General features: G+C 37.0%; 1 protein-coding gene across 1 annotated transcript; it reads right to left on the bottom strand.

Annotated features, from left to right (window-relative positions):
- Positions 1 to 15,986: 15,986 nt before the first annotated feature.
- Positions 15,987 to 19,973, bottom strand: LOC120522688. The gene is made up of 5 exons (XM_039743463.1): positions 19,932 to 19,973; positions 17,779 to 17,969; positions 16,834 to 16,948; positions 16,397 to 16,743; positions 15,987 to 16,087 (listed from the first exon to the last, which is right to left on the bottom strand). The coding sequence occupies exons 2-5, from the start codon at positions 17,966 to 17,968 to the stop codon at positions 15,987 to 15,989; spliced, it is 753 nt and encodes a 250-aa protein (XP_039599397.1). The 5' UTR covers position 17,969; positions 19,932 to 19,973.
- Positions 19,974 to 26,083: the final 6,110 nt, after the last annotated feature.

The raw sequence follows: 26,083 nt of genomic DNA, 5'->3' as shown, positions 1-26,083 counted from the left end.
TCATTAAATTTAACTCAACTTCAGTTTTGCCCAATGCAAGTCAATAGGATTTCAAAAGTGAGTTTGAGATGTTGAAGTGCACTTTGAAAAACAGTTGGGAAACCATCAAAAACAGTTCTTAACCATAAGGGTACTGGGGATTTCATCATTTAGAACTGCTTTTACCAGAGTATTTTGACTTTACACAGCGTTAGAGTTGAAGGTAACCTTATTTCACCATAACGCGTTTCAGGGCCTGAAAATCACTTTGTGTACACATGTGTGACGCCTTGTTTTCCACCAGGAAACTGTTCAAAACAGTTCATTTCTGTAAAAAACTATGTCGCAGATGTGTTTTAAGTGGTTTCACAACATAGAAGTTAAGACTCATTAAATTTAACTCAACTTCAGTTTTGCCCAATGCAAGTCAATAGGATTTCAAAAGTGAGTTTGAGATGTTGAAGTGCACTTTGAAAAACAGTTGGGAAACCATCAAACAGTTCTTAACCATAAGGGTACTGGGGATTTCATCATTTAGAACTGCTTTTACCAGAGTATTTTGACTTTACACAGCGTTAGAGTTGAAGGTAACCTTATTTCACCATAACGCGTTTCAGGGCCTGAAAATCACTTTGTGTACACATGTGTGACGCCTTGTTTTCCACCAGGAAACTGTTCAAAACAGTTCATTTCTGTAAAAACTATGTCGCAGATGTGTTTCAAGTGGTTTCACAACATAGAAGTTAAGACTCATTGAGTTTAACTCAACTTCAGTTTTGCCCAATGCAAGTCAATAGGATTTCAAAAGTGAGTTTGAGATGTTGAAGTGCACTTTGAAAAACAGTTGGGAAACCATCAAACAGTTCTTAACCATAAGGGTACTGGGGATTTCATCATTTAGAACTGCTTTTACCAGAGTATTTTGACTTTACACAGCGTTAGAGTTGAAGGTAACCTTATTTCACCATAACGCGTTTCAGGGCCTGAAAATAACTTTGTGTACACATGTGTGACGCCTTGTTTTCCACCAGGAAACTGTTCAAAACAGTTCATTTCTGTAAAAACTATGTCGCAGATGTGTTTCAAGTGGTTTCACAACATAGCAGTTAAGACTCATTGAGTTTCACTCAACTTCAGTTTTGCCAATGCAAGTCAATAGGATTTCAAAAGTGAGTTTGAGATGTTGAAGTGCACTTTGAAAAACAGTTGGGAAACCATCAAACAGTTCTTAACCATAAGGGTACTGGGGATTTCATCATTTAGAACTGCTTTTACCAGAGTATTTTGACTTTACACAGCGTTAGAGTTGAAGGTAACCTTATTTCACCATAACGCGTTTCAGGGCCTGAAATTCACTTTGTGTACACATGTGTGACGCCTTGTTTTCCACCAGGAAACTGTTCAAAACAGTTCATTTCTGTAAAAACTATGTCGCAGATGTGTTTCAAGTGGTTTCACAACATAGAAGTTAAGACTCATTAAATTTAACTCAACTTCAGTTTTGCCCAATGCAAGTCAATAGGATTTTCAAAAGTGAGTTTGAGATGTTGAAGTGCACTTTGAAAAACAGTTGGGAAACCATCAAACAGTTCTTAACCATAAGGGTACTGGGGATTTCATCATTTAGAACTGCTTTTACCAGAGTATTTTGACTTTACACAGCGTTAGAGTTGAAGGTAACCTTATTTCACCATAACACGTTTCAGGGCCTGAAAATAACTTTGTGTACACATGTGTGACGCCTTGTTTTCCACCAGGAAACTGTTCAAAACAGTTCATTTCTGTAAAAACTATGTCAGATGTGTTTCAAGTGGTTTCACAACATAGAAGTTAAGACTCATTGAGTTTCACTCAACTTCAGTTTTTGCCCAATGCAAGTCAATAGGAATTTCAAAAGTGAGTTTGAGATGTTGAAGTGCACTTTGAAAAACAGTTGGGAAACCATCAAACAGTTCTTAACCATAAGGGTACTGGGGATTTCATCATTTAGAACTGCTTTTACCAGAGTATTTTGACTTTACACAGCGTTAGAGTTGAAGGTAACCTTATTTCACCATAAGCGTTTCAGGGCCTGAAAATCACTTTGTGTACACATGTGTGACGGCTTGTTTTCCACCAGGAAACTGTTCAAAACAGTTCATTTCTGTAAAAAACTATGTCGCAGATGTGTTTCAAGTGGTTTCACAACATAGAAGTTAAGACTCATTAAATTTAACTCAACTTCAGTTTTGCCCAATGCAAGTCAATAGGATTTCAAAAGTGAGTTTGAGATGTTGAAGTGCACTTTGAAAAACAGTTGGGAAACCATCAAACAGTTCTTAACCATAAGGGTACTGGGGATTTCATCATTTAGAACTGCTTTTACCAGAGTATTTTGACTTTACACAGCGTTAGAGTTGAAGGTAACCTTATTTCACCATAAGCGTTTCAGGGCCTGAAATTCACTTTGTGTACACATGTGTGACGCCTTGTTTTCCACCAGGAAACTGTTCAAAACAGTTCATTTCTGTAAAAAACTATGTCGCTGATGTTTTTCAAGTGGTTTCACAACATAGAAGTTAAGACTCATTGAGTTTCACTCAACTTCAGTATTTGGCCCAATGCAAGTCAATAGGATTTCAAAAGTGAGTTTGAGATGTTGAAGTGCACTTTGAAAAACAGTTGGGAAACCATCAAACAGTTCTTAACCATAAGGGTACTGGGGATTTCATCATTTAGAACTGCTTTTACCAGAGTATTTTGACTTTACACAGCGTTAGAGTTGAAGGTAACCTTATTTCACCATAACACGTTTCAGGGCCTGAAAATCACTTTGTGTACACATGTGTGACGCCTTGTTTTCCACCAGGAAACTGTTCAAAACAGTTCATTTCTGTAAAAACTATGTCGCAGATGTGTTTCAAGTGGTTTCACAACATAGAAGTTAAGACTCATTGAGTTTAACTCAACTTCAGTTTTGCCCAATGCAAGTCAATAGGATTTCAAAAGTGAGTTTGAGATGTTGAAGTGCACTTTGAAAAACAGTTGGGAAACCATCAAACAGTTCTTAACCATAAGGGTACTGGGGATTTCATCATTTAGAACTGCTTTTACCAGAGTATTTTGACTTTACACAGCGTTAGAGTTGAAGGTAACCTTATTTCACCATAACGCGTTTCAGGGCCTGAAATTCACTTTGTGTACACATGTGTGACGCCTTGTTTTCCACCAGGAAACTGTTCAAAACAGTTCATTTCTGTAAAAACTATGTCGCAGATGTGTTTCAAGTGGTTTCACAACATAGAAGTTAAGACTCATTAAATTTAACTCAACTTCAGTTTTGCCCAATGCAACTCAATAGGATTTTCAAAAGTGAGTTTGAGATGTTGAAGTGCACTTTGAAAAACAGTTGGGAAACCATCAAACAGTTCTTAACCATAAGGGTACTGGGGATTTCATCATTTAGAACTGCTTTTACCAGAGTATTTTGACTTTACACAGCGTTAGAGTTGAAGGTAACCTTATTTCACCATAACAGCGTTTCAGGGCCTGAAAATTCACTTTGTGTACACATGTGTGACGCCTTGTTTTCCACCAGGAAACTGTTCAAAACAGTTCATTTCTGTAAAAACTATGTCGCAGATGTGTTTCAAGTGGTTTCACAACATAGAAGTTAAGACTCATTGAGTTTAACTCAACTTCAGTTTTGCCCAATGCAAGTCAATAGGATTTCAAAAGTGAGTTTGAGATGTTGAAGTGCACTTTGAAAAACAGTTGGGAAACCATCAAACAGTTCTTAACCATAAGGGTACTGGGGATTTCATCATTTAGAACTGCTTTTACCAGAGTATTTTGACTTTACACAGCGTTAGAGTTGAAGGTAACCTTATTTCACCATAACGCGTTTCAGGGCCTGAAATTCACTTTGTGTACACATGTGTGACGCCTTGTTTTCCACCAGGAAACTGTTCAAAACAGTTCATTTCTGTAAAAACTATGTCGCAGATGTGTTTCAAGTGGTTTCACAACATAGAAGTTAAGACTCATTAAATTTAACTCAACTTCAGTTTTGCCCAATGCAACTCAATAGGATTTCAAAAGTGAGTTTGAGATGTTGAAGTGCACTTTGAAAAACAGTTGGGAAACCATCAAACAGTTCTTAACCATAAGGGTACTGGGGATTTCATCATTTAGAACTGCTTTTACCAGAGTATTTTGACTTTACACAGCGTTAGAGTTGAAGGTAACCTTATTTCACCATAGCAGCGTTTCAGGGCCTGAAAATTCACTTTGTGTACACATGTGTGACGCCTTGTTTTCCACCAGGAAACTGTTCAAAACAGTTCATTTCTGTAAAAAACTATGTCGCAGATGTGTTTCAAGTGGTTTCACAACATAGAAGTTAAGACTCATTAAATTTAACTCAACTTCAGTTTTGCCCAATGCAACTCAATAGGATTTCAAAAGTGAGTTTGAGATGTTGAATGCACTTTGAAAAACAGTTGGGAAACCATCAAACAGTTCTTAACCATAAGGGTACTGGGGATTTCATCATTTAGAACTGCTTTTACCAGAGTATTTTGACTTTACACAGCGTTAGAGTTGAAGGTAACCTTATTTCACCATAAGCGTTTCAGGGCCTGAAAATCACTTTGTGTACACATGTGTGACGCCTTGTTTTCCACCAGGAAACTGTTCAAAACAGTTCATTTCTGTAAAAAACTATGTCGCAGATGTGTTTCAAGTGGTTTCACAACATAGAAGTTAAGACTCATTGAGTTTCACTCAACTTCAGTTTTGCCCAATGCAAGTCAATAGGATTTCAAAAGTGAGTTTGAGATGTTGAAGTGCACTTTGAAAAACAGTTGGGAAACCATCAAACAGTTCTTAACCATAAGGGTACTGGGGATTTCATCATTTAGAACTGCTTTTACCAGAGTATTTTGACTTTACACAGCGTTAGAGTTGAAGGTAACCTTATTTCACCATAACACGTTTCAGGGCCTGAAAACACTTTGTGTACACATGTGTGACGCCTTGTTTTCCACCAGGAAACTGTTCAAAACAGTTCATTTCTGTAAAAACTATGTCGCAGATGTGTTTCAAGTGGTTTCACAACATAGAAGTTAAGACTCATTGAGTTTCACTCAACTTCAGTTTTGCCAATGCAAGTCAATGGGATTTCAAAAGTGAGTTTGAGATGTTGAAGTGCACTTTGAAAAACAGTTGGGAAACCATCAAACAGTTCTTAACCATAAGGGTACTGGGGATTTCATCATTTAGAACTGCTTTTACCAGAGTATTTTGACTTTACACAGCGTTAGAGTTGAAGGTAACCTTATTTCACCATAACGCGTTTCAGGGCCTGAAATTCACTTTGTGTACACATGTGTGACGCCTTGTTTTCCACCAGGAAACTGTTCAAAACAGTTCATTTCTGTAAAAACTATGTCGCAGATGTGTTTCAAGTGGTTTCACAACATAGAAGTTAAGACTCATTAAATTTAACTCAACTTCAGTTTTGCCCAATGCAAGTCAATAGGATTTCAAAAGTGAGTTTGAGATGTTGAAGTGCACTTTGAAAAACAGTTGGGAAACCATCAAACAGTTCTTAACCATAAGGGTACTGGGGATTTCATCATTTAGAACTGCTTTTACCAGAGTATTTTGACTTTACACAGCGTTAGAGTTGAAGGTAACCTTATTTCACCATAACGTTTTCAGGGCCTGAAAATCACTTTGTGTACACATGTGTGACGCCTTGTTTTCCACCAGGAAACTGTTCAAAACAGTTCATTTCTGTAAAAACTATGTCGCAGATGTGTTTCAAGTGGTTTCACAACATAGAAGTTAAGACTCATTAAGTTTAACTCAACTTCAGTTTTGCCCAATGCAAGTCAATAGGATTTCAAAAGTGAGTTTGAGATGTTGAAGTGCACTTTGAAAAACAGTTGGGAAACCATCAAACAGTTCTTAACCATAAGGGTACTGGGGATTTCATCATTTAGAACTGCTTTTACCAGAGTATTTTGACTTTACACAGCGTTAGAGTTGAAGGTAACCTTATTTCACCATAAGCGTTTCAGGGCCTGAAATTCACTTTGTGTACACATGTGTGACGCCTTGTTTTCCACCAGGAAACTGTTCAAAACAGTTCATTTCTGTAAAAACTATGTCGCAGATGTGTTTCAAGTGGTTTCACAACATAGAAGTTAAGACTCATTAAATTTAACTCAACTTCAGTTTTGCCCAATGCAAGTCAATAGGATTTCAAAAGTGAGTTTGAGATGTTGAAGTGCACTTTGAAAAACAGTTGGGAAACCATCAAACAGTTTTTAACCATAAGGGTACTGGGGATTTCATCATTTAGAACTGCTTTTACCAGAGTATTTTGACTTTACACAGCGTTAGAGTTGAAGGTAACCTTATTTCACCATAACGCGTTTCAGGGCCTGAAAATTCACTTTGTGTACACATGTGTGACGCCTTGTTTTCCACCAGGAAACTGTTCAAAACAGTTCATTTCTGTAAAAAACTATGTCGCAGAATGTGTTTCAAGTGGTTTCACAACATAGAAGTTAAGACTCATTGAGTTTAACTCAACTTCAGTTTTGCCCAATGCAAGTCAATGGGATTTCAAAAGTGAGTTTGAGATGTTGAAGTGCACTTTGAAAAACAGTTGGGAAACCATCAAACAGTTCTTAACCATAAGGGTACTGGGGATTTCATCATTTAGAACTGCTTTTACCAGAGTATTTTGACTTTACACAGCGTTAGAGTTGAAGGTAACCTTATTTCACCATAGCAGCGTTTCAGGGCCTGAAAATTCACTTTGTGTACACATGTGTGACGCCTTGTTTTCCACCAGGAAACTGTTCAAAACAGTTCATTTCTGTAAAAAACTATGTCGCAGATGTGTTTCAAGTGGTTTCACAACATAGAAGTTAAGACTCATTAAATTTAACTCAACTTCAGTTTTGCCCAATGCAAGTCAATAGGATTTTCAAAAGTGAGTTTGAGATGTTGAAGTGCACTTTGAAAAACAGTTGGGAAACCATCAAACAGTTCTTAACCATAAGGGTACTGGGGATTTCATCATTTAGAACTGCTTTTACCAGAGTATTTTGACTTTACACAGCGTTAGAGTTGAAGGTAACCTTATTTCACCATAGCGCGTTTCAGGGCCTGAAAATTCACTTTGTGTACACATGTGTGACGCCTTGTTTTCCACCAGGAAACTGTTCAAAACAGTTCATTTCTGTAAAAACTATGTCGCAGATGTGTTTCAAGTGGTTTCACAACATAGAAGTTAAGACTCATTAAATTTAACTCAACTTCAGTTTTGCCCAATGCAAGTAATGGGATTTCAAAAGTGAGTTTGAGATGTTGAAGTGCACTTTGAAAAACAGTTGGGAAACCATCAAACAGTTCTTAACCATAAGGGTACTGGGGATTTCATCATTTAGAACTGCTTTTACCAGAGTATTTTGACTTTACACAGCGTTAGAGTTGAAGGTAACCTTATTTCACCATAACAGCGTTTCAGGGCCTGAAATTCACTTTGTGTACACATGTGTGACGCCTTGTTTTCCACCAGGAAACTGTTCAAAACAGTTCATTTCTGTAAAAACTATGTCGCAGATGTGTTTCAAGTGGTTTCACAACATAGAAGTTAAGACTCATTAGTTTAACTCAACTTCAGTTTTGCCCAATGCAAGTCAATAGGATTTCAAAAGTGAGTTTGAGATGTTGAAGTGCACTTTGAAAAACAGTTGGGAAACCATCAAACAGTTCTTAACCATAAGGGTACTGGGGATTTCATCATTTAGAACTGCTTTTACCAGAGTATTTTGACTTTACACAGCGTTAGAGTTGAAGGTAACCTTATTTCACCATAACAGCGTTTCAGGGCCTGAAAATCACTTTGTGTACACATGTGTGACGCCTTGTTTTCCACCAGGAAACTGTTCAAAACAGTTCATTTCTGTAAAAAACTATGTCGCAGATGTGTTTCAAGTGGTTTCACAACATAGAAGTTAAGACTCATTAAATTTAACTCAACTTCAGTTTTGCCCAATGCAACTCAATAGGATTTCAAAAGTGAGTTTGAGATGTTGAAGTGCACTTTGAAAAACAGTTGGGAAACCATCAAACAGTTCTTAACCATAAGGGTACTGGGGATTTCATCATTTAGAACTGCTTTTACCAGAGTATTTTGACTTTACACAGCGTTAGAGTTGAAGGTAACCTTATTTCACCATAAGCGTTTCAAGGGCTGAAAATCACTTAGTGTACACATGTGTGACGCCTTGTTTTCCATCAGGAAACTGTTCAAAACAGTTCATTACTGTAAAAACTTTGTGTACACATGTGTGACGCCTTGTTTTCCACCAGGAAACTGTTCAAAACAGTTCATTTCTGTAAAAACTATGTCGCAGATGTGTTTCAAGTGGTTTCACAACATAGAAGTTAAGACTCATTAAATTTAACTCAACTTCAGTTTTGCCCAATGCAAGTCAATAGGATTTCAAAAGTGAGTTTGAGATGTTGAAGTGCACTTTGAAAAACAGTTGGGAAACCATCCAAACAGTTCTTAACCATAAGGGTACTGGGGATTTCATCATTTAGAACTGCTTTTACCAGAGTATTTTGACTTTACACAGCGTTAGAGTTGAAGGTAACCTTATTTCACCATAAGCGTTTCAGGGCCTGAAAATTCACTTTGTGTACACATGTGTGACGCCTTGTTTTCCACCAGGAAACTGTTCAAAACAGTTCATTTCTGTAAAAAACTATGTCGCAGATGTGTTTCAAGTGGTTTCACAACATAGAAGTTAAGACTCATTAAATTTAACTCAACTTCAGTTTTGCCCAATGCAACTCAATAGGATTTCAAAAGTGAGTTTGAGATGTTGAAGTGCACTTTGAAAAACAGTTGGGAAACCATTCAAACAGTTCTTAACCATAAGGGTACTGGGGATTTCATCATTTAGAACTGCTTTTACCAGAGTATTTTGACTTTACACAGCGTTAGAGTTGAAGGTAACCTTATTTCACCATAACACGTTTCAGGGCCTGAAAACAACTTTGTGTACACATGTGTGACGCCTTGTTTTCCACCAGGAAACTGTTCAAAACAGTTCATTTCTGTAAAAAACTATGTCGCAGATGTGTTTCAAGTGGTTTCACAACATAGAAGTTAAGACTCATTGAGTTTAACTCAACTTCAGTTTTGCCCAATGCAAGTCAATGGGGATTTCAAAAAGTGAGTTTGAGATGTTGAAGTGCACTTTGAAAAACAGTTGGGAAACCATCCAAACAGTTCTTAACCATAAGGGTACTGGGGATTTCATCATTTAGAACTGCTTTTACCAGAGTATTTTGACTTTACACAGCGTTAGAGTTGAAGGTAACCTTATTTCACCATAACGCGTTTCAGGGCCTGAAATTCACTTTGTGTACACATGTGTGACGCCTTGTTTTCCACCAGGAAACTGTTCAAAACAGTTCATTTCTGTAAAAACTATGTCGCAGATGTGTTTCAAGTGGTTTCACAACATAGAAGTTAAGACTCATTGAGTTTAACTCAACTTCAGTTTTGCCCAATGCAAGTCAATGGGATTTCAAAAGTGAGTTTGAGATGTTGAAGTGCACTTTGAAAAACAGTTGGGAAACCATCAAACAGTTCTTAACCATATGGGTACTGGGGATTTCATCATTTAGAACTGCTTTTACCAGAGTATTTTGACTTTACACAGCGTTAGAGTTGAAGGTAACCTTATTTCACCATAACGCGTTTCAGGGCCTGAAAATAACTTTGTGTACACATGTGTGACGCCTTGTTTTCCACCAGGAAACTGTTCAAAACAGTTCATTTCTGTAAAAACTATGTCGCAGATGTGTTTCAAGTGGTTTCACAACATAGAAGTTAAGACTCATTGAGTTTCACTCAACTTCAGTTTTGCCCAATGCAAGTCAATAGGGATTTCAAAAGTGAGTTTGAGATGTTGAAGTGCACTTTGAAAAACAGTTGGGAAACCATCCAAACAGTTCTTAACCATAAGGGTACTGGGGATTTCATCATTTAGAACTGCTTTTACCAGAGTATTTTGACTTTACACAGCGTTAGAGTTGAAGGTAACCTTATTTCACCATAACGTTTCAGGGCCTGAAAACAACTTTGTGTACACATGTGTGACGCCTTGTTTTCCACCAGGAAACTGTTCAAAACAGTTCATTTCTGTAAAAACTATGTCGCAGATGTGTTTCAAGTGGTTTCACAACATAGAAGTTAAGACTCATTGAGTTTCACTCAACTTCAGTTTTGTCCAATGCAAGTCAATAGGATTTCAAAAGTGAGTTTGAGATGTTGAAGTGCACTTTGAAAAACAGTTGGGAAACCATCAAACAGTTCTTAACCATAAGGGTACTGGGGATTTCATCATTTAGAACTGCTTTTACCAGAGTATTTTGACTTTACACAGCGTTAGAGTTGAAGGTAACCTTATTTCACCATAACGCGTTTCAGGGCCTGAAATTCACTTTGTGTACACATGTGTGACGCCTTGTTTTCCACCAGGAAACTGTTCAAAACAGTTCATTTCTGTAAAAACTATGTCGCAGATGTGTTTCAAGTGGTTTCACAACATAGAAGTTAAGACTCATTAAATTTAACTCAACTTCAGTTTTGCCCAATGCAACTCAATAGGATTTTCAAAAGTGAGTTTGAGATGTTGAATGCACTTTGAAAAACAGTTGGGAAACCATCAAACAGTTCTTAACCATAAGGGTACTGGGGATTTCATCATTTAGAACTGCTTTTACCAGAGTATTTTGACTTTACACAGCGTTAGTGTTGAAGGTAACCTTATTTCACCATAACACGTTTCAAGGGCCTGAAAATCACTTTGTGTACACATGTGTGACGCTTGTTTTCCACCAGGAAACTGTTCAAAACAGTTCATTTCTGTAAAAAACTATGTCACAGATGTGTTTCAAGTGGTTTCACAACATAGAAGTTAAGACTCATTGAGTTTCACTCAACTTCAGTTTTGCCCATTGCAAGTCAATGGGATTTCAAAAGTGAGTTTGAGATGTTGAAGTGCACTTTGAAAAACAGTTGGGAAACCATCCAAACAGTTCTTAACCATAAGGGTACTGGGGATTTCATCATTTAGAACTGCTTTACCAGAGTATTTTGACTTTACACAGCGTTAGAGTTGAAGGTAACCTTATTTCACCATAACGCGTTTCAGGGCCTGAAAATTCACTTTGTGTACACATGTGTGACGCCTTGTTTTCCACCAGGAAACTGTTCAAAACAGTTCATTTCTGTAAAAACTATGTCGCAGATGTGTTTCAAGTGGTTTCACAACATAGAAGTTAAGACTCATTGAGTTTCACTCAACTTCAGTTTTGCCCAATGCAAGTCAATGGGATTTCAAAAGAATGAGTTTGAGATGTTGAAGTGCACTTTGAAAAACAGTTGGGAAACCATCCAAACAGTTCTTAACCATAAGGGTACTGGGGATTTCATCATTTAGAACTGCTTTTACCAGAGTATTTTGACTTTACACAGCGTTAGAGTTGAAGGTAACCTTATTTCACCATAACGCGTTTCAGGGCCTGAAAATAACTTTGTGTACACATGTGTGACGCCTTGTTTTCCACCAGGAAACTGTTCAAAACAGTTCATTTCTGTAAAAAACTATGTCGCAGATGTGTTTTAAGTGGTTTCACAACATAGAAGTTAAGACTCATTAAATTTAACTCAACTTCAGTTTTTGCCCAATGCAACTCAATAGGATTTCAAAAGTGAGTTTGAGATGTTGAAGTGCACTTTGAAAAACAGTTGGGAAACCATCCAAACAGTTCTTAACCATAAGGGTACTGGGGATTTCATCATTTAGAACTGCTTTTACCAGAGTATTTTGACTTTACACAGCGTTAGAGTTGAAGGTAACCTTATTTCACCATAACACGTTTCAGGGCCTGAAAACAACTTTGTGTACACATGTGTGACGGCTTGTTTTCCACCAGGAAACTGTTTAAAACAGTTCATTTCTGTAAAAAACTATGTCGCAGATGTGTTTCAAGTGGTTTCACAACATAGAAGTTAAGACTCATTGAGTTTCACTCAACTTCAGTTTTGTCCAATGCAAGTCAATGGGGATTTCAAAAGTGAGTATGAGATGTTGAAGTGCACTTTGAAAAACAGTTGGGAAACCATCCAAACAGTTCTTAACCATAAGGGTACTGGGGATTTCATCATTTAGAACTGCTTTTACCAGAGTATTTTGACTTTACACAGCGTTAGAGTTGAAGGTAACCTTATTTCACCATAACGCGTTTCAGGGCCTGAAAATAACTTTGTGTACACATGTGTGACGCCTTGTTTTCCACCAGGAAACTGTTCAAAACAGTTCATTTCTGTAAAAACTATGTCGCAGATGTGTTTCAAGTGGTTTCACAACATAGAAGTTAAGACTCATTAAATTTAACTCAACTTCAGTTTTTTTCCAATGCAAGTCAATAGGGGATTTCAAAAAGTGAGTTTGAGATGTTGAAGTGCACTTTGAAAAACAGTTGGGAAACCATCCAAACAGTTCTTAACCATAAAATCCGGGCCTTTTCTGGCACACATTCATTACAGCCCCAGACTGACTCTGTGCCAGATCTGGCCCCTGTAGAGCCAAGTTCTTGAAATTACCTCAGCTTCTAATCTGGATAAGGCAAGCAGGGCTAACTTCTGGTGAAATGTTGAAAGAATGTAGATGAAATGATGATCTTGCCTTTATGAAAGAGTAACACAGGGTCATCCTCCTAATATTTAATTATACCTAATTATGCCATGGTCTATAAGAACAGCCTCGGGAAATCAAGGAATGGACTAATCAAGGTCTAAAAATGATTCTACAGAGATGCTAGCTTACTTCAACTCCAGTTGAGTTGGCGGAGTATACCTTTGTTGGTGGCACTTTCCAAACACATAACATGAAAAAAAAAAGAAAAGAAAAAACCTGCAACTCATGACATAATTTATAGCAATATCACCTACATGCCCTGTTGAGTTAAATAGTATTTTCTTGTCCATATTCCCTCCTACATAACTTTTAATACCAGACACTTAAATTCTAAGAGAAAAATAACTGAATGACAACTTTGAGTATATAACTGGTTTATTTATTGTCTTGTTATGTAAAATCAGTGCAGTTGCATGGATCAAAAGCTGTAACTACAATTACAAACAAACACAATATATTAATACAGTTAATTAATACAATATATTTTAAACAGTTCAAATATCTAGTAACATGGTTAAAACATAGAAATATAAAATGAACACATTTACACAAAAGTGTAGGATGCAAGTACAAAAATGATGAAATCTACCCAAAACAGTAAGAACAACAATAAACTTGACTACTAAAGTGTATGTACATCAGTCCTGATTCAGAAGGCACTGCTGCCTGCACTCTCCTGCAGCGCTCCTTGCGACCACCACCACGGTCAGATGCCAAATTGAACCATCTAATGGCAAATTTATTAATGTCCACATCTGTAGCTTTGGCTGCCACTTGACTCTGGCGAACTGCACCTACAGGCAAACACAGAAAAATAATTACCAGAAACATTAAATGGCAAACAGTTGCTTTAAGGCATTTTCCACTAATAGAAATAGTGAAATAAGGATTGGCACTTCTGCAGCATTTCTCAACCTTTAAGTATTTGCGACCCGAGTTTTCATAACAGTTTTAATCGCACCCCTAATGTTTTTTGAAAGGAGCCCACTAATACCAATTTGTTTTTAATTAATGATATATCATAGATGCATATTTTATTATACCTACTTAACTTATCGACATTTATCTAACTCTATAGTTATTTTTCTAGCATCAAAATGTAGTTTAAGTTCATTTGTTTTGGTTTCAATAGATGTACTTTTCATATTTTCGATTCTTGTTTTCTATTTTTCACATCTTTCGTCCCCATTTTGTTACTTGGACCCACTAGGGGCCCACCTCTGTTTGAGAACCACTGCATTACTGCATAATGACCACACAACAACATGTTTTGAATACAGGAGAAGCAAGTTTGACTAATGATATGAAATCATCTATGCTTGATTTTAGTGAACTTATTTTAATACTGATCAATGAAGGCTGTGTACAGATTGTGGACTGACTTTTTTTGTAGAGAAAGTGTAAAAATAATCAATATGGAAATATTGACAACAATTCAATTGTAACGTTGAATTAAGGTTGCAGTTTTTCTCTAATTCTTTACTTATTATTTGGGGTTGAGAATAAAATAGTGCAATTAGCTCATTTTAAATATATGATTCTTTGTTATAAATGCATAAAAACCTGAAACCCACTCCTAATGCTCTTTCTTGATGTAGAGGAAACTCCAAGAACTCCTAAGAATGTGGCAGGAGTTTTAGAAGGAGCAGAAAGTGTTAGATAGACACCTGGAAAATTATTTTATTTATTAATTGCTATTTTCTAGAAATCTGAAATACTATATCTTAAAATATGTAATTTTCTAATCTGCTTAATTCAGACCAGAGTCATGGGGGGGCTGGAGGCTTACCAGCTAGCTTTGGGGCACATTCAGGAACAAACCCTGGACAGGACACCAGTCCATCACTGAGCGAGCACACACAAAGGCCATTTTACAATAAACTGAACCTATATGCCTTTGAACAGTGGGTGGAAACTAGAGCAGACACAGGGAGAACATGCTAACTCCACGCAAAGAGGACCCAGGAGGCAAACCCTGGTCTCCTTACTGCAAGTCAGCAGCACTATCACTGAGCCACCAAAGGCATAAAATGTAATATCTTAATACAATTAGACTAATCTCATAAAATTGGATTTCTTGATACTTATGCATAAGGGTTCTGGTTGACATTTGACTGAAGGCCCGGTTTTCATTAACTCCCTTCCAGTTTATCTTTTTTGCAACATCATCTTCAAAAATATGTGAAAGAATATTCCAAGTGACATGCTTGGTATCTTGTCCTCCAATAGATGCCATTACAAAAATCTACAAGGACAAAAGATAATATACAGGCAGTGACTTTAGAATTAAAATACTAAAATATATGCAGAAACAGCATCAATGGTCACTCTGAAGCATTTGTCTTTTGACTTTGATGTGATTGGCATTCTGACAAGTATTGCTAAAAAGTTACACTTTCCGAAGTAAAAAAAGAAAAACAGCTGAATATTCGCTTCATAATTAACCATAATGTTAAATGTAATTCAATCCAGTAGACATTAATTTTGTAATAATAATAGTACAGTATATAACAAAGGAAGCACAAAATTCATCGATTGTAATGTTCAGAAAGCTCAAATGACATCATTTACATTTGCAACTCTTGTTATTGTAAAAGGAAGTTTTCTTGTAACTGTAGGACACTATAGAGCTATTAAATATTTTCCTAAACATAGTCCCTTACACAATAAACATCCTGTAACAGATAACCCATCTAACAGTTAAAACAACTATATTAGTGCAAATTTGGGATGACACTTATGTAAATATTACAGCTCCATGCACAAATAATTGTAAAGTCACATGGGTATTGTGTGTAAAACATACAGTACTTACCCATGATAAATAATTACTGAAGAAAAAAAAAAAATGCAGACTTATTTCAGACATTCTACCCATGTCATACCATACCTTAGAACTAATTTAGAAACATAAAATATTTTTCCATTGAGAAATAACTGATTCTACAGTTTCTTATTTTGCCTATGATTAGCATATAATGTTTAGATTTGGTCTTGTCCTATTATGTACAAAAGAATTAGTAATTGTTTAAAATTATGACACAATCCAAGTGAATATTTTAAGTTAAACAAAACCAGAAAGAGAACAAAGTCTAGCTTTGCAATCCATACCATGTTCTTTTTCTTCAAAGCATTGGTTGGTTGTTTCAACCAGGCCTCAAAGTCACCCACTTCCTCCAATGATTGCAAAGGAAACTGGACCTCCTCAGGCATATCAGGTGAGCATTAAATGTTTAGCCGACCAGATAGTGAACTGATCATGACAGCCAATTGTGACAGCTGGTGCTTCACATGTTCAAGCAATGTGAGGATATGAAGATCTGCAGCTGAAAAATAAATACCAGCAAAATATAAAAATGATACTATTCATTTGAATACTTTGAAAAGGCAATGAATCCTACTCTTGCACTTTGGAGCAAACATAACTCTCATATATGTTAAAACAGCATCCTTTGGAACATATAAAATTTAACATCTTAAAAACCAAAACACTAAAAATCAAGGAATATACTGGCACAAAATGAACATGACAACAAATACCATATGGGATTAATAAAGTATCTAACATATAGATATGTTCAAACATGTGTTGAATATGTGAAACAAGTACAATCAATAGTCTGATCATAACTTACCAGTGCAAGGTATTGGTTCTGTTCCACATCGATCCACTCTGTAAGTAGGCTTGAAGAGTTCAAAAGTATTTTTCAGTTTTGGAAGGCTCATGGAAATTTGTTGAGATGTATTTTCAGAGAGCAATAGTGACTGGTAAGGAGGTGGCACCTGAAGCAAAGAATGTGGTGGTGAGCAACAAGGTGGCACAGATGGTAAAGGTGGTGATGGTACCTGAGGTGCAGAATGTGGGGATAACATGCAAGGTCCAGTTGACTGTTGAGGTTTTGAAAATCTTGTCAAGGGAACTTTTGTTTTATTAGCCAAGTCTTCATGTTCACTTTCACAGTCCATGTCACCATAGTAGTGGCTGTTTACAGAAGATTAAATGTGCATATATTACTCAAAACAAACGTTTCATACATTCAATAAAACACATGTGAAGTTGAATCAAACTTACATTAGTTTAGGAGCTCTTTTCACCCTGCCTATATCCTCATCATCATCTGAATCCAATTCTGAAGTTTGACAAATCAAAGACTTCTTCATCCCTTGCCATGCAGACATGTAATCTCCTAAAAGCATTTCAAAAGTTAATATCAGGTGATGTAATATAACATTATCACTTCTGTGATCTTTTAAATCACTACGACCTAGGCCCCATTTACATCTAGCATTCACATATTTTCTTTTTTTGTAATCGCATCACAGTTTCATAGCATTTAACCAGCAAAGTGAAACTAGGAAAAATTGTAAGAGACCTACGTAAGAAAGTAAGAGTAAATTTCAATTTGGATAAATGTAATCACTAGAGGGCAGCACGGTGGCGCAGTGGGTAGCACTGCTGCCTCGCTGTTAGGAGACCCGGGTTCGTTTCTCAGGTCCTCCCTGCGTGGAGTTTGCATGTTCTCCCCGTGTCTGCGTGGGTTTCCTCCCACAGTCCAAAGACATGCAGGTTAGGTGCATTGGCGATTCTGAATTGTCCCTAGTGTGTGCGTGTGCCCTGCGGTGGGCTGGCAACCTGCCCAGGGTTTATTTCCTGCCTTGCGGCCTGTGTTGGCTGGGATTGGCTGCAGCAGACACCCGTGACCCTGTAGTTAGGATATAGCGGTTTGGATGATGGATGGATAATCACTAGAGTTGCATGTTAGTGAAAGGTGTGAACTAGGCCCTGATTTCTCATGAACACTAGTATGAACGATATAATGGTTGTTGGAAATGAGGGTTGGAGACAGTGAAAAATCACATGATTGCAACATGAAAATAAGGCCTTAGACAAATGTTTGTTGCTTTTCTATTAAAAAAAATTAACATAGCAAGAAATCAATATTTTACAGCAATATTTCTCTGGTGAAAGGGATCAAGTCAGGGACATACGACTCATTATCTTGAACATTGCAATTACCGTAGGACTTTAGTACTCTAACATCATGCTTGGTCCAGTCAGGGCATGGTTCCTCAGCATATCTTGCTGCTTTGTTGAGTCTTTGATTGCTCTTATAATTTGGCCAAAAGGTTGTGCCATCACTGTACCAAGACTGTGGTATAACTGACACAGCTTTTTGTTCATCTAAAAACTGAACTACCAGAAACATCCTGCAAAAGAAAAAAAAGACAATGCTCAAAATAAACATAATATTTACATGTTGCACACAAAATGCATTACCTAAACAGCAGGTGATACCACCTAGCACATCCTCACCCCTCATTTTAATAAAACCAAGAATGCTTTTTTGACTATGGATTAAAGATAAGCTTTGTATGGTAGTTTGCAATGTGCAGCAAGTTTATCCATTAGCCATAGAAAAAATGTTTAAATTCCACATTTTAATTTATACAAAAAAAAAATTCAAACATTAAATGCTGTTATCTTTACTGTAGACATTAAAACAAAATAGCCCTGGTGCCCTGTCCTGGATTTGTTCCTGCCTTTGGCCCAATGCTAATTGGAATAGGATCCAGCAGCACATGCAACCCTGGTTTGCATTAAGTAAATAAGAAAATGACAAAAATAGCTACTACCTATCAGCAATAATGCAAGAGGTAATGAAATAAAGACTACTACTGCAGATGATCCTTGCTTAAACAAAACAGATCTACAAACACATTTAGTTAACAGCTTTTTAAACGTGTACCAGGGTTATACAAAAGCCACCACAAATAATAAATGAAATCATTACTGACAGGTAAATGTCTCCATATCACTTAAATTGTCAGTCAGTCAGTCATCTTCTAACACGATGAGCAGTGTTGTGGGGGTTGCTGGAGCCTATCCTGGCTAGTATAGGGTGAAAGGCAGGAACAAACCCTGGATAGTAGGGTGCCAGTGCATTGCAGGGTGAACAGACACACCAACCATACACTAGGGACAATTTATTTTATCCACCTAATCTGCATGTCTGTTTACTGTGGGAGAAAACTGGAGTACCCAGTGGAAACCCATGTAGACAGGGGGGAGAACATGCAAACTGCACAGAGGGAGGACCTGGGATGTGAACCCTGTGGTCTCTTTACTGCGAGGCAGCACTCCTGCCATGCCACCCTCAGTTAAATTGTAACCTATATCACTTAAATTGTAATATAACAAAAAAGATACTAATAATTTACAAGGATTTTTTTTATTATTTAGCAGAAGCCAGCAAGATACAATATATGTGAATATATATTTACCATTCTAATTTGAATATTCACAACCGTTAACTTTAAAAGGACAGAGAAAATACATGTAATGTACAGATTATGCTTGATAAATGTTGCTAGTTAAAGTATATATCCCCATCAGGATTCTGCTAAAATATTTTAAATAAAAAGACATTAACATTAGTACTTTTTGTATCTAAATTAAAGAAATCGTTTATATATTTTTATCATGTAATTTTTGTACAAATATTAGGAGTGCAACCCGAATCCTAGCACTTTATTAAAGTGAAGAACTCAGAAAAGACTAAATTGTGTAACCTTCCATAAACTAAACCGACACTGAAAAAGTTTAAAACTACCACAGGCGCAGGTTCGTTCAATTAAAAGTGTTTCATGACTGGCGGTTCGCCTAAACCACATTTCCCCGTATTGGCTGGACAAACACCCAACCCTCTTTTCCCAAACGGACGGTCGCGCTCGATTCACTAGTAGGTCCTCTGACATCTCACAAAGCCCAGCGCTTTGACGATTTACTAACGTAACCCTCTCCAGCGGTAACGAAGCCACTTACATGGGAAAAACAAAAAGTTAGGAAAATAATGATGTCTTAAATCGTTTTTTTTCTCTAGCGTATCTGAAATAAGCCCACGTTTAACACAAAACGTTTAATAAATTATTTTGAACACAGTGCCTACTAACCCTTATTTGGTGGAGCCTAAAATATTCAGCACATGAATTTAACATTGCGGCCTAAATATGTACAAATACTAAAAATGATTACAGTGACATGTTAACATAATTCATTACATTTCATCTTAACCTGCTATGATAGCGACACATTAAAAATAATTAGCAGTGCTAACTATATATAAAAAGCATTTGAACTTCTCACAACTGTTAAAATGAATTTTGACTCACTTCCTCCAAAAACAATTCCGTTGTCTGTAAATGTTTTCAGACTGCTCGTTGTGGCGCAAATTTGAGCGAACTCAAAACATAAGCGTGTTACGCTCACGTTAACAAGCTCTCGTGGAAAGAGATTGAACTGTCAATTAATCTACATGACGAAATGTGGGCGGATCCATTTGTCCCTCCCACAGAAGCACGAACTGAGCTTGCCGGAATACAGACGGATTTGTTACGGAGTCAAAAAAAGAATGTGACTGCTATACGACTTTGCCATGTTGTGGCCGGATCTGTTCCTGAGTCAGCTGCTGTCGGGGTAACCATAAGGTTACTGGGGTTTCATCATTTAGAACTGCCTTTACCAGAGTATTTTGACATTCCACAGAGTTAGAGTTGAAGGTAACCTGAATTCATCATAACACCTTTCAAGACCTGAAAACAACTTTGTGTACACATGTGTGACGCCTTGTTTTCCACCAGGAAACTGTTCAAAACAGTTCATTTCTGTAAAAAACTATGTCGCAGATGTGTTTCAAGTGGTTTCACAACATAGAAGTTAAGACTCATTGAGTTTCACTCAACTTCAGTTTTGTCCATTGCAAGTTAATAGGGATTTCAAACAGTGATTTTGAGATGTTGAAGTGCACTTTGAAAACAGTTGGGAAACCATCCAAACAGTTCTTAACCATAAGGGTACTGGGGATTTCATCATTTAGAACTGCTTTTACCAGAGTATTTTGACTTTCCACAGAGTTAGAGTTGAAGGTAACCTGAATTCACCATAACGCGTTTCAGGGCCTGAAAATCACTTTGTGTACACATGTGTGACGCCTTGTTTTCCACCAGGAAACTGTTCAAAACAGTTCATTTCTGTAAAAAACTATGTCGCTGATGTTTTTCAAGTGGTTTCACAACATAGAAGTTAAGACTCATTGAGTTTCACTCAACTTTAGATTTGGCCCAATGCAAGTCAAAGGGGATTTCAAAAGTGAGTTTGAGATGTTGAAGTGCACTTTGAAAAACAGTTGGGAAACCATCCAAACAGTTCTTAACCATAAGGGTACTGGGGGTTTCATCATTTAGAACTGCCTTTACCAGAGTATTTTGACTTTCCACAGAGTTAGAGTTGAAGGTAACCTGAATTCATCATAACACTTTCAAGACCTGAAAACAACTTTGTGTACACATGTGTGACGGCTTGTTTTCCACCAGGAAACTGTTCAAAACAGTTCATTTCTGTAAAAAACTATGTCGCAGATGTGTTTTAAGTGGTTTCACAACATAGAAGTTAAGACTCATTAGTTTAACTCAACTTCAGTTTTGCCCAATGCAACTCAATAGGATTTCAAAAGTTGAGTTTGAGATGTTGAATTGCACTTTGAGAAACAGTTGGGAAACCATCCAAACAGTTCTTAACCATAAGGGTACTGGGGATTTCATCATTTAGAACTGCTTTTACCAGAGTATTTTGACTTTACACAGCGTTAGAGTTGAAGGTAACCTTATTTCACCATAACGCGTTTCAGGGCCTGAAAATAACTTTGTGTACACATGTGTGACGCCTTGTTTTCCACCAGGAAACTGTTCAAAACAGTTCATTTCTGTAAAAAACTATGTCGCAGATGTGTTTCAAGTGGTTTCACAACATAGAAGTTAAGACTCATTAAGTTTAACTCAACTTCAGTTTTGCCCAATGCAACTCAATAGGAATTTCAAAAGTGAGTTTGAGATGTTGAATTGCACTTTGAAAAACAGTTGGGAAACCATCCAAACAGTTCTTAACCATAAGGGTACTGGGGATTTCATCATTTAGAACTGCTTTTACCAGAGTATTTTGACTTTCCAAAGGTTAGAGTTGAAGGTAACCTGAATTCACCATAACGCGTTTCAAGGGCCTGAAAATCACTTTGTGTACACATGTGTAACAGCTTGTTTTCCACCAGGAAACTGTTCAAAACAGTTCATTTCTGTAAAAACTATGTCACAGATGTGTTTCAAGTGGTTTCACAACATAGAAGTTAAGACTCATTGAGTTTCACTCAACTTCAGTTTTTGTCCATTGCAAGTTAATGGGGATTTCAAAAAGTGAGTTTAAGATGTGAAGTGCACTTTGAAAAACAGTTGGGAAACCATCCAAACAGTTCTTAACCATAAGGGTACTGGGGATTTCATCATTTAGAACTGCTTTTACCAGAGTATTTTGACTTTACACAGTTAGAGTTGAAGGTAACCTTATTTCACCATAACGCGTTTCAGGGCCTGAAAATAACTTTGTGTACACATGTGTGACGCCTTGTTTTCCACCAGGAAACTGTTCAAAACAGTTCATTTCTGTAAAAAACTATGTCGCTGATTTTTTTCAAGTGGTTTCACAACATAGAAGTTAAGACTCATTGAGTTTCACTCAACTTCAGTTTGGCCAAATGCAAGTCAAAGGGGATTTCAAGAAGTGAGTTTGAGATGTTGAAGTGCACTTTGAAAAACAGTTGGGAAACCATCCAAACAGTTCTTAACCATAAGGGTACTGGGAGTTTCATCATTTAGAACTGCTTTACCAGAGTATTTTGACTTTCCACAGAGTTAGAGTTGAAGGTAACCTGAATTCATCATAACACTTTTCAAGGGCCTGAAAACAACTTTGTGTACACATGTGTGACGCTTGTTTTCCACCAGGAAACTGTTCAAAACAGTTCATTTCTGTAAAAAACTATGTCACAGATGTGTTTCAAGTGGTTTCACAACATAGAAGTTAAGACTCATTGAGTTTCACTCAACTTCAGTTTTGTCCATTGCAAGTTAATAGGGATTTCAAAAAGTGAGTTTAAGATGTGAAGTGCACTTTGAAAAACAGTTGGGAAACCATCCAAACAGTTCTTAACCATAAGGGTACTGGGGATTTCATCATTTAGTACTGTTTTACCAGAGTATTTTGACTTTACACAGCGTTAGAGTTGAAGGTAACCTTATTTCACCATAACGCGTTTCAGGGCCTGAAATTCTCTTTGTGTACACATGTGTGACGCTTGTTTTCCTCCAGGAAACTGTTCAAAACAGTTCATTTCTGTAAAAAACTATGTCACAGATGTGTTTCAAGTGGTTTCACAACATAGAAGTTAAGACTCATTGAGTTTCACTCAACTTCAGTTTTGTCCATTGCAAGTTAATGGGGATTTCAAAAGTGAGTTTGAGATGTTGAAGTGCACTTTGAAAACAGTTGGGAAACCATCCAAACAGTTCTTAACCATAAGGGTACTGGGGATTTCATCATTTAGAACTGTTTTACCAGAGTATTTTGACTTTACACAGCGTTAGAGTTGAAGGTAACCTTATTTCACCATAACGCGTTTCAGGGCCTGAAATTCACTTTGTGTACACATGTGTGACGCCTTGTTTTCCACCAGGAAACTGTTCAAAACAGTTCATTTCTGTAAAAAACTATGTCGCAGATGTGTTTCAAGTGGTTTCACAACATAGAAGTTAAGACTCATTGAGTTTCACTCAACTTCAGTTTTGTCCATTGCAAGTTAATGGGGATTTCAAAAGGTGAGTTTAAGATGTTGAAGTGCACTTTGAAAAACAGTTGGGAAACCATCCAAACAGTTCTTAACCATAAGGGTACTGGGGATTTCATCATTTAGAACTGCTTTTACCAGAGTATTTTGACTTTACACAGCGTTAGAGTTGAAGGTAACCTTATTTCACCATAACGCGTTTCAGGGCCTGAAAATAACTTTGTGTACACATGTGTGACGCCTTGTTTTCCACCAGGAAACTGTTCAAAACAGTTCATTTCTGTAAAAACTATGTCGCAGATGTGTTTCAAGTGGTTTCACAACATAGAAGTTAAGACTCATTGAGTTTCACTCAACTTCAGTTTTGCCCAATGCAACTCAATAGGATTTCAAAAGTGAGTTTGAGATTTTGAAGTGCACTTTGAAAAACAGTTGGGAAACCATCCAAACAGTTCTTAACCATAAGGGTACTGGGGATTTCATCATTTAGAACTGCTTTTACCAGAGTATTTTGACTTTACACAGCGTTAGAGTTGAAGGTAACCTGAATTCACCATAACGCGTTTCAGGGCCTGAAAATAACTTTGTGTACACATGTGTGACGCCTTGTTTTCCACCAGGAAACTGTTCAAAACAGTTCATTTCTGTAAAAACTATGTCGCAGATGTGTTTCAAGTGGTTTCACAACATAGAAGTTAAGACTCATTAAGTTTAACTCAACTTCAGTTTTGCCCAATGCAACTCAATAGGATTTCAAAAGTGAGTTTGAGATGTTGAAGTGCACTTTGAAAACAGTTGGGAAACCATCCAAACAGTTCTTAACCATAAGGGTACTGGGGATTTCATCATTTAGAACTGCTTTTACCAGAGTATTTTGACTTTACACAGTTAGAGTTGAAGGTAACCTGAATTTCACCATAACACGTTTCAGGGCCTGAAAATAACTTTGTGTACACATGTGTGACGCCTTGTTTTCCACCAGGAAACTGTTCAAAACAGTTCATTTCTGTAAAAACTATGTCGCAGATGTGTTTCAAGTGGTTTCACAACATAGAAGTTAAGACTCATTAAGTTTAACTCAACTTCAGTTTTGCCCAATGCAACTCAATAGGATTTCAAAAGTGAGTTTGAGATGTTGAAGTGCACTTTGAAAACAGTTGGGAAACCATCCAAACAGTTCTTAACCATAAGGGTACTGGGGATTTCATCATTTAGAACTGCTTTTACCAGAGTATTTTGACTTTCCACAGAGTTAGAGTTGAAGGTAACCTGAATTCACCATAACGCTTTTCAGGGCCTGAAAACAACTTTGTGTACACATGTGTGACGCTTGTTTTCCACCAGGAAACTGTTCAAAACAGTTCATTTCTGTAAAAACTATGTCACAGATGTGTTTCAAGTGGTTTCACAACATAGAAGTTAAGACTCATTGAGTTTCACTCAACTTCAGTTTTGTCCATTGCAAGTTAATAGGGATTTCAAAAGTGAGTTTAAGATGTTGAAGTGCACTTTGAAAAACAGTTGGGAAACCATCCAAACAGTTCTTAACCATAAGGGTACTGGGGATTTTATCATTTAGAACTGTTTTTACCATAGTTTTTTGACTTTACACAGCGTTAGAGTTGAAGGTAACCTTATTTCACCATAACGCTTCAGGGCCTGAAAATCACTTTGTGTACACATGTGTGACGCCTTGTTTTCCACCAGGAAACTGTTCAAAACAGTTCATTTCTGTAAAAAACTATGTCGCAGATGTGTTTCAAGTGGTTTCACAACATAGAAGTTAAGACTCATTGAGTTTCACTCAACTTCAGTTTTGCCCAATGCAAGTCAATAGGGATTTCAAAAAGTGAGTTTGAGATGTTGAAGTGCACTTTGAAAAACAGTTGGGAAACCATCCAAACAGTTCTTAACCATAAGGGTACTGGGGATTTCATCATTTAGAACTGCTTTTACCAGAGTATTTTGACTTTCCACAGAGTTAGAGTTGAAGGTAACCTGAATTCACCATAACGCTTCAAGGGCCTGAAAACAACTTTGTGTACACATGTGTGACGCTTGTTTTCCACCAGGAAACTGTTCAAAACAGTTCATTTCTGTAAAAACTATGTCGCAGATGTGTTTCAAGTGGTTTCACAACATAGAAGTTAAGACTCATTGAGTTTAACTCAACTTCAGTTTTTGCCCAATGCAACTCAATAGGATTTCAAAAGTGAGTTTGAGATGTTGAAGTGCACTTTGAAAAACAGTTGGGAAACCATCCAAACAGTTCTTAACCATAAGGGTACTGGGGATTTCATCATTTAGAACTGCTTTTACCAGAGTATTTTGACTTTACACAGCGTTAGAGTTGAAGGTAACCTTATTTCACCATAACGCGTTTCAGGGCCTGAAAATAACTTTGTGTACACATGTGTGACGCCTTGTTTTCCACCAGGAAACTGTTCAAAACAGTTCATTTCTGTAAAAAACTATGTCGCAGATGTGTTTTAAGTGGTTTCACAACATAGAAGTTAAGACTCATTAAATTTAACTCAACTTCAGTTTTTGCCCAATGTAACTCAATGGGATTTCAAAAGTGAGTATGAGATGTTGAAGTGCACTTTGAAAAACAGTTGGGAAACCATCCAAACAGTTCTTAACCATAAGGGT

This window comes from Polypterus senegalus, unplaced genomic scaffold (genome assembly GCF_016835505.1).
Source record: "Polypterus senegalus isolate Bchr_013 unplaced genomic scaffold, ASM1683550v1 scaffold_480, whole genome shotgun sequence".
NCBI lineage: Eukaryota > Metazoa > Chordata > Cladistia > Polypteriformes > Polypteridae > Polypterus > Polypterus senegalus.
Note: the sequence above shows the minus strand (reverse complement) of the source record. Positions and strands in the feature narration are given on the sequence as shown.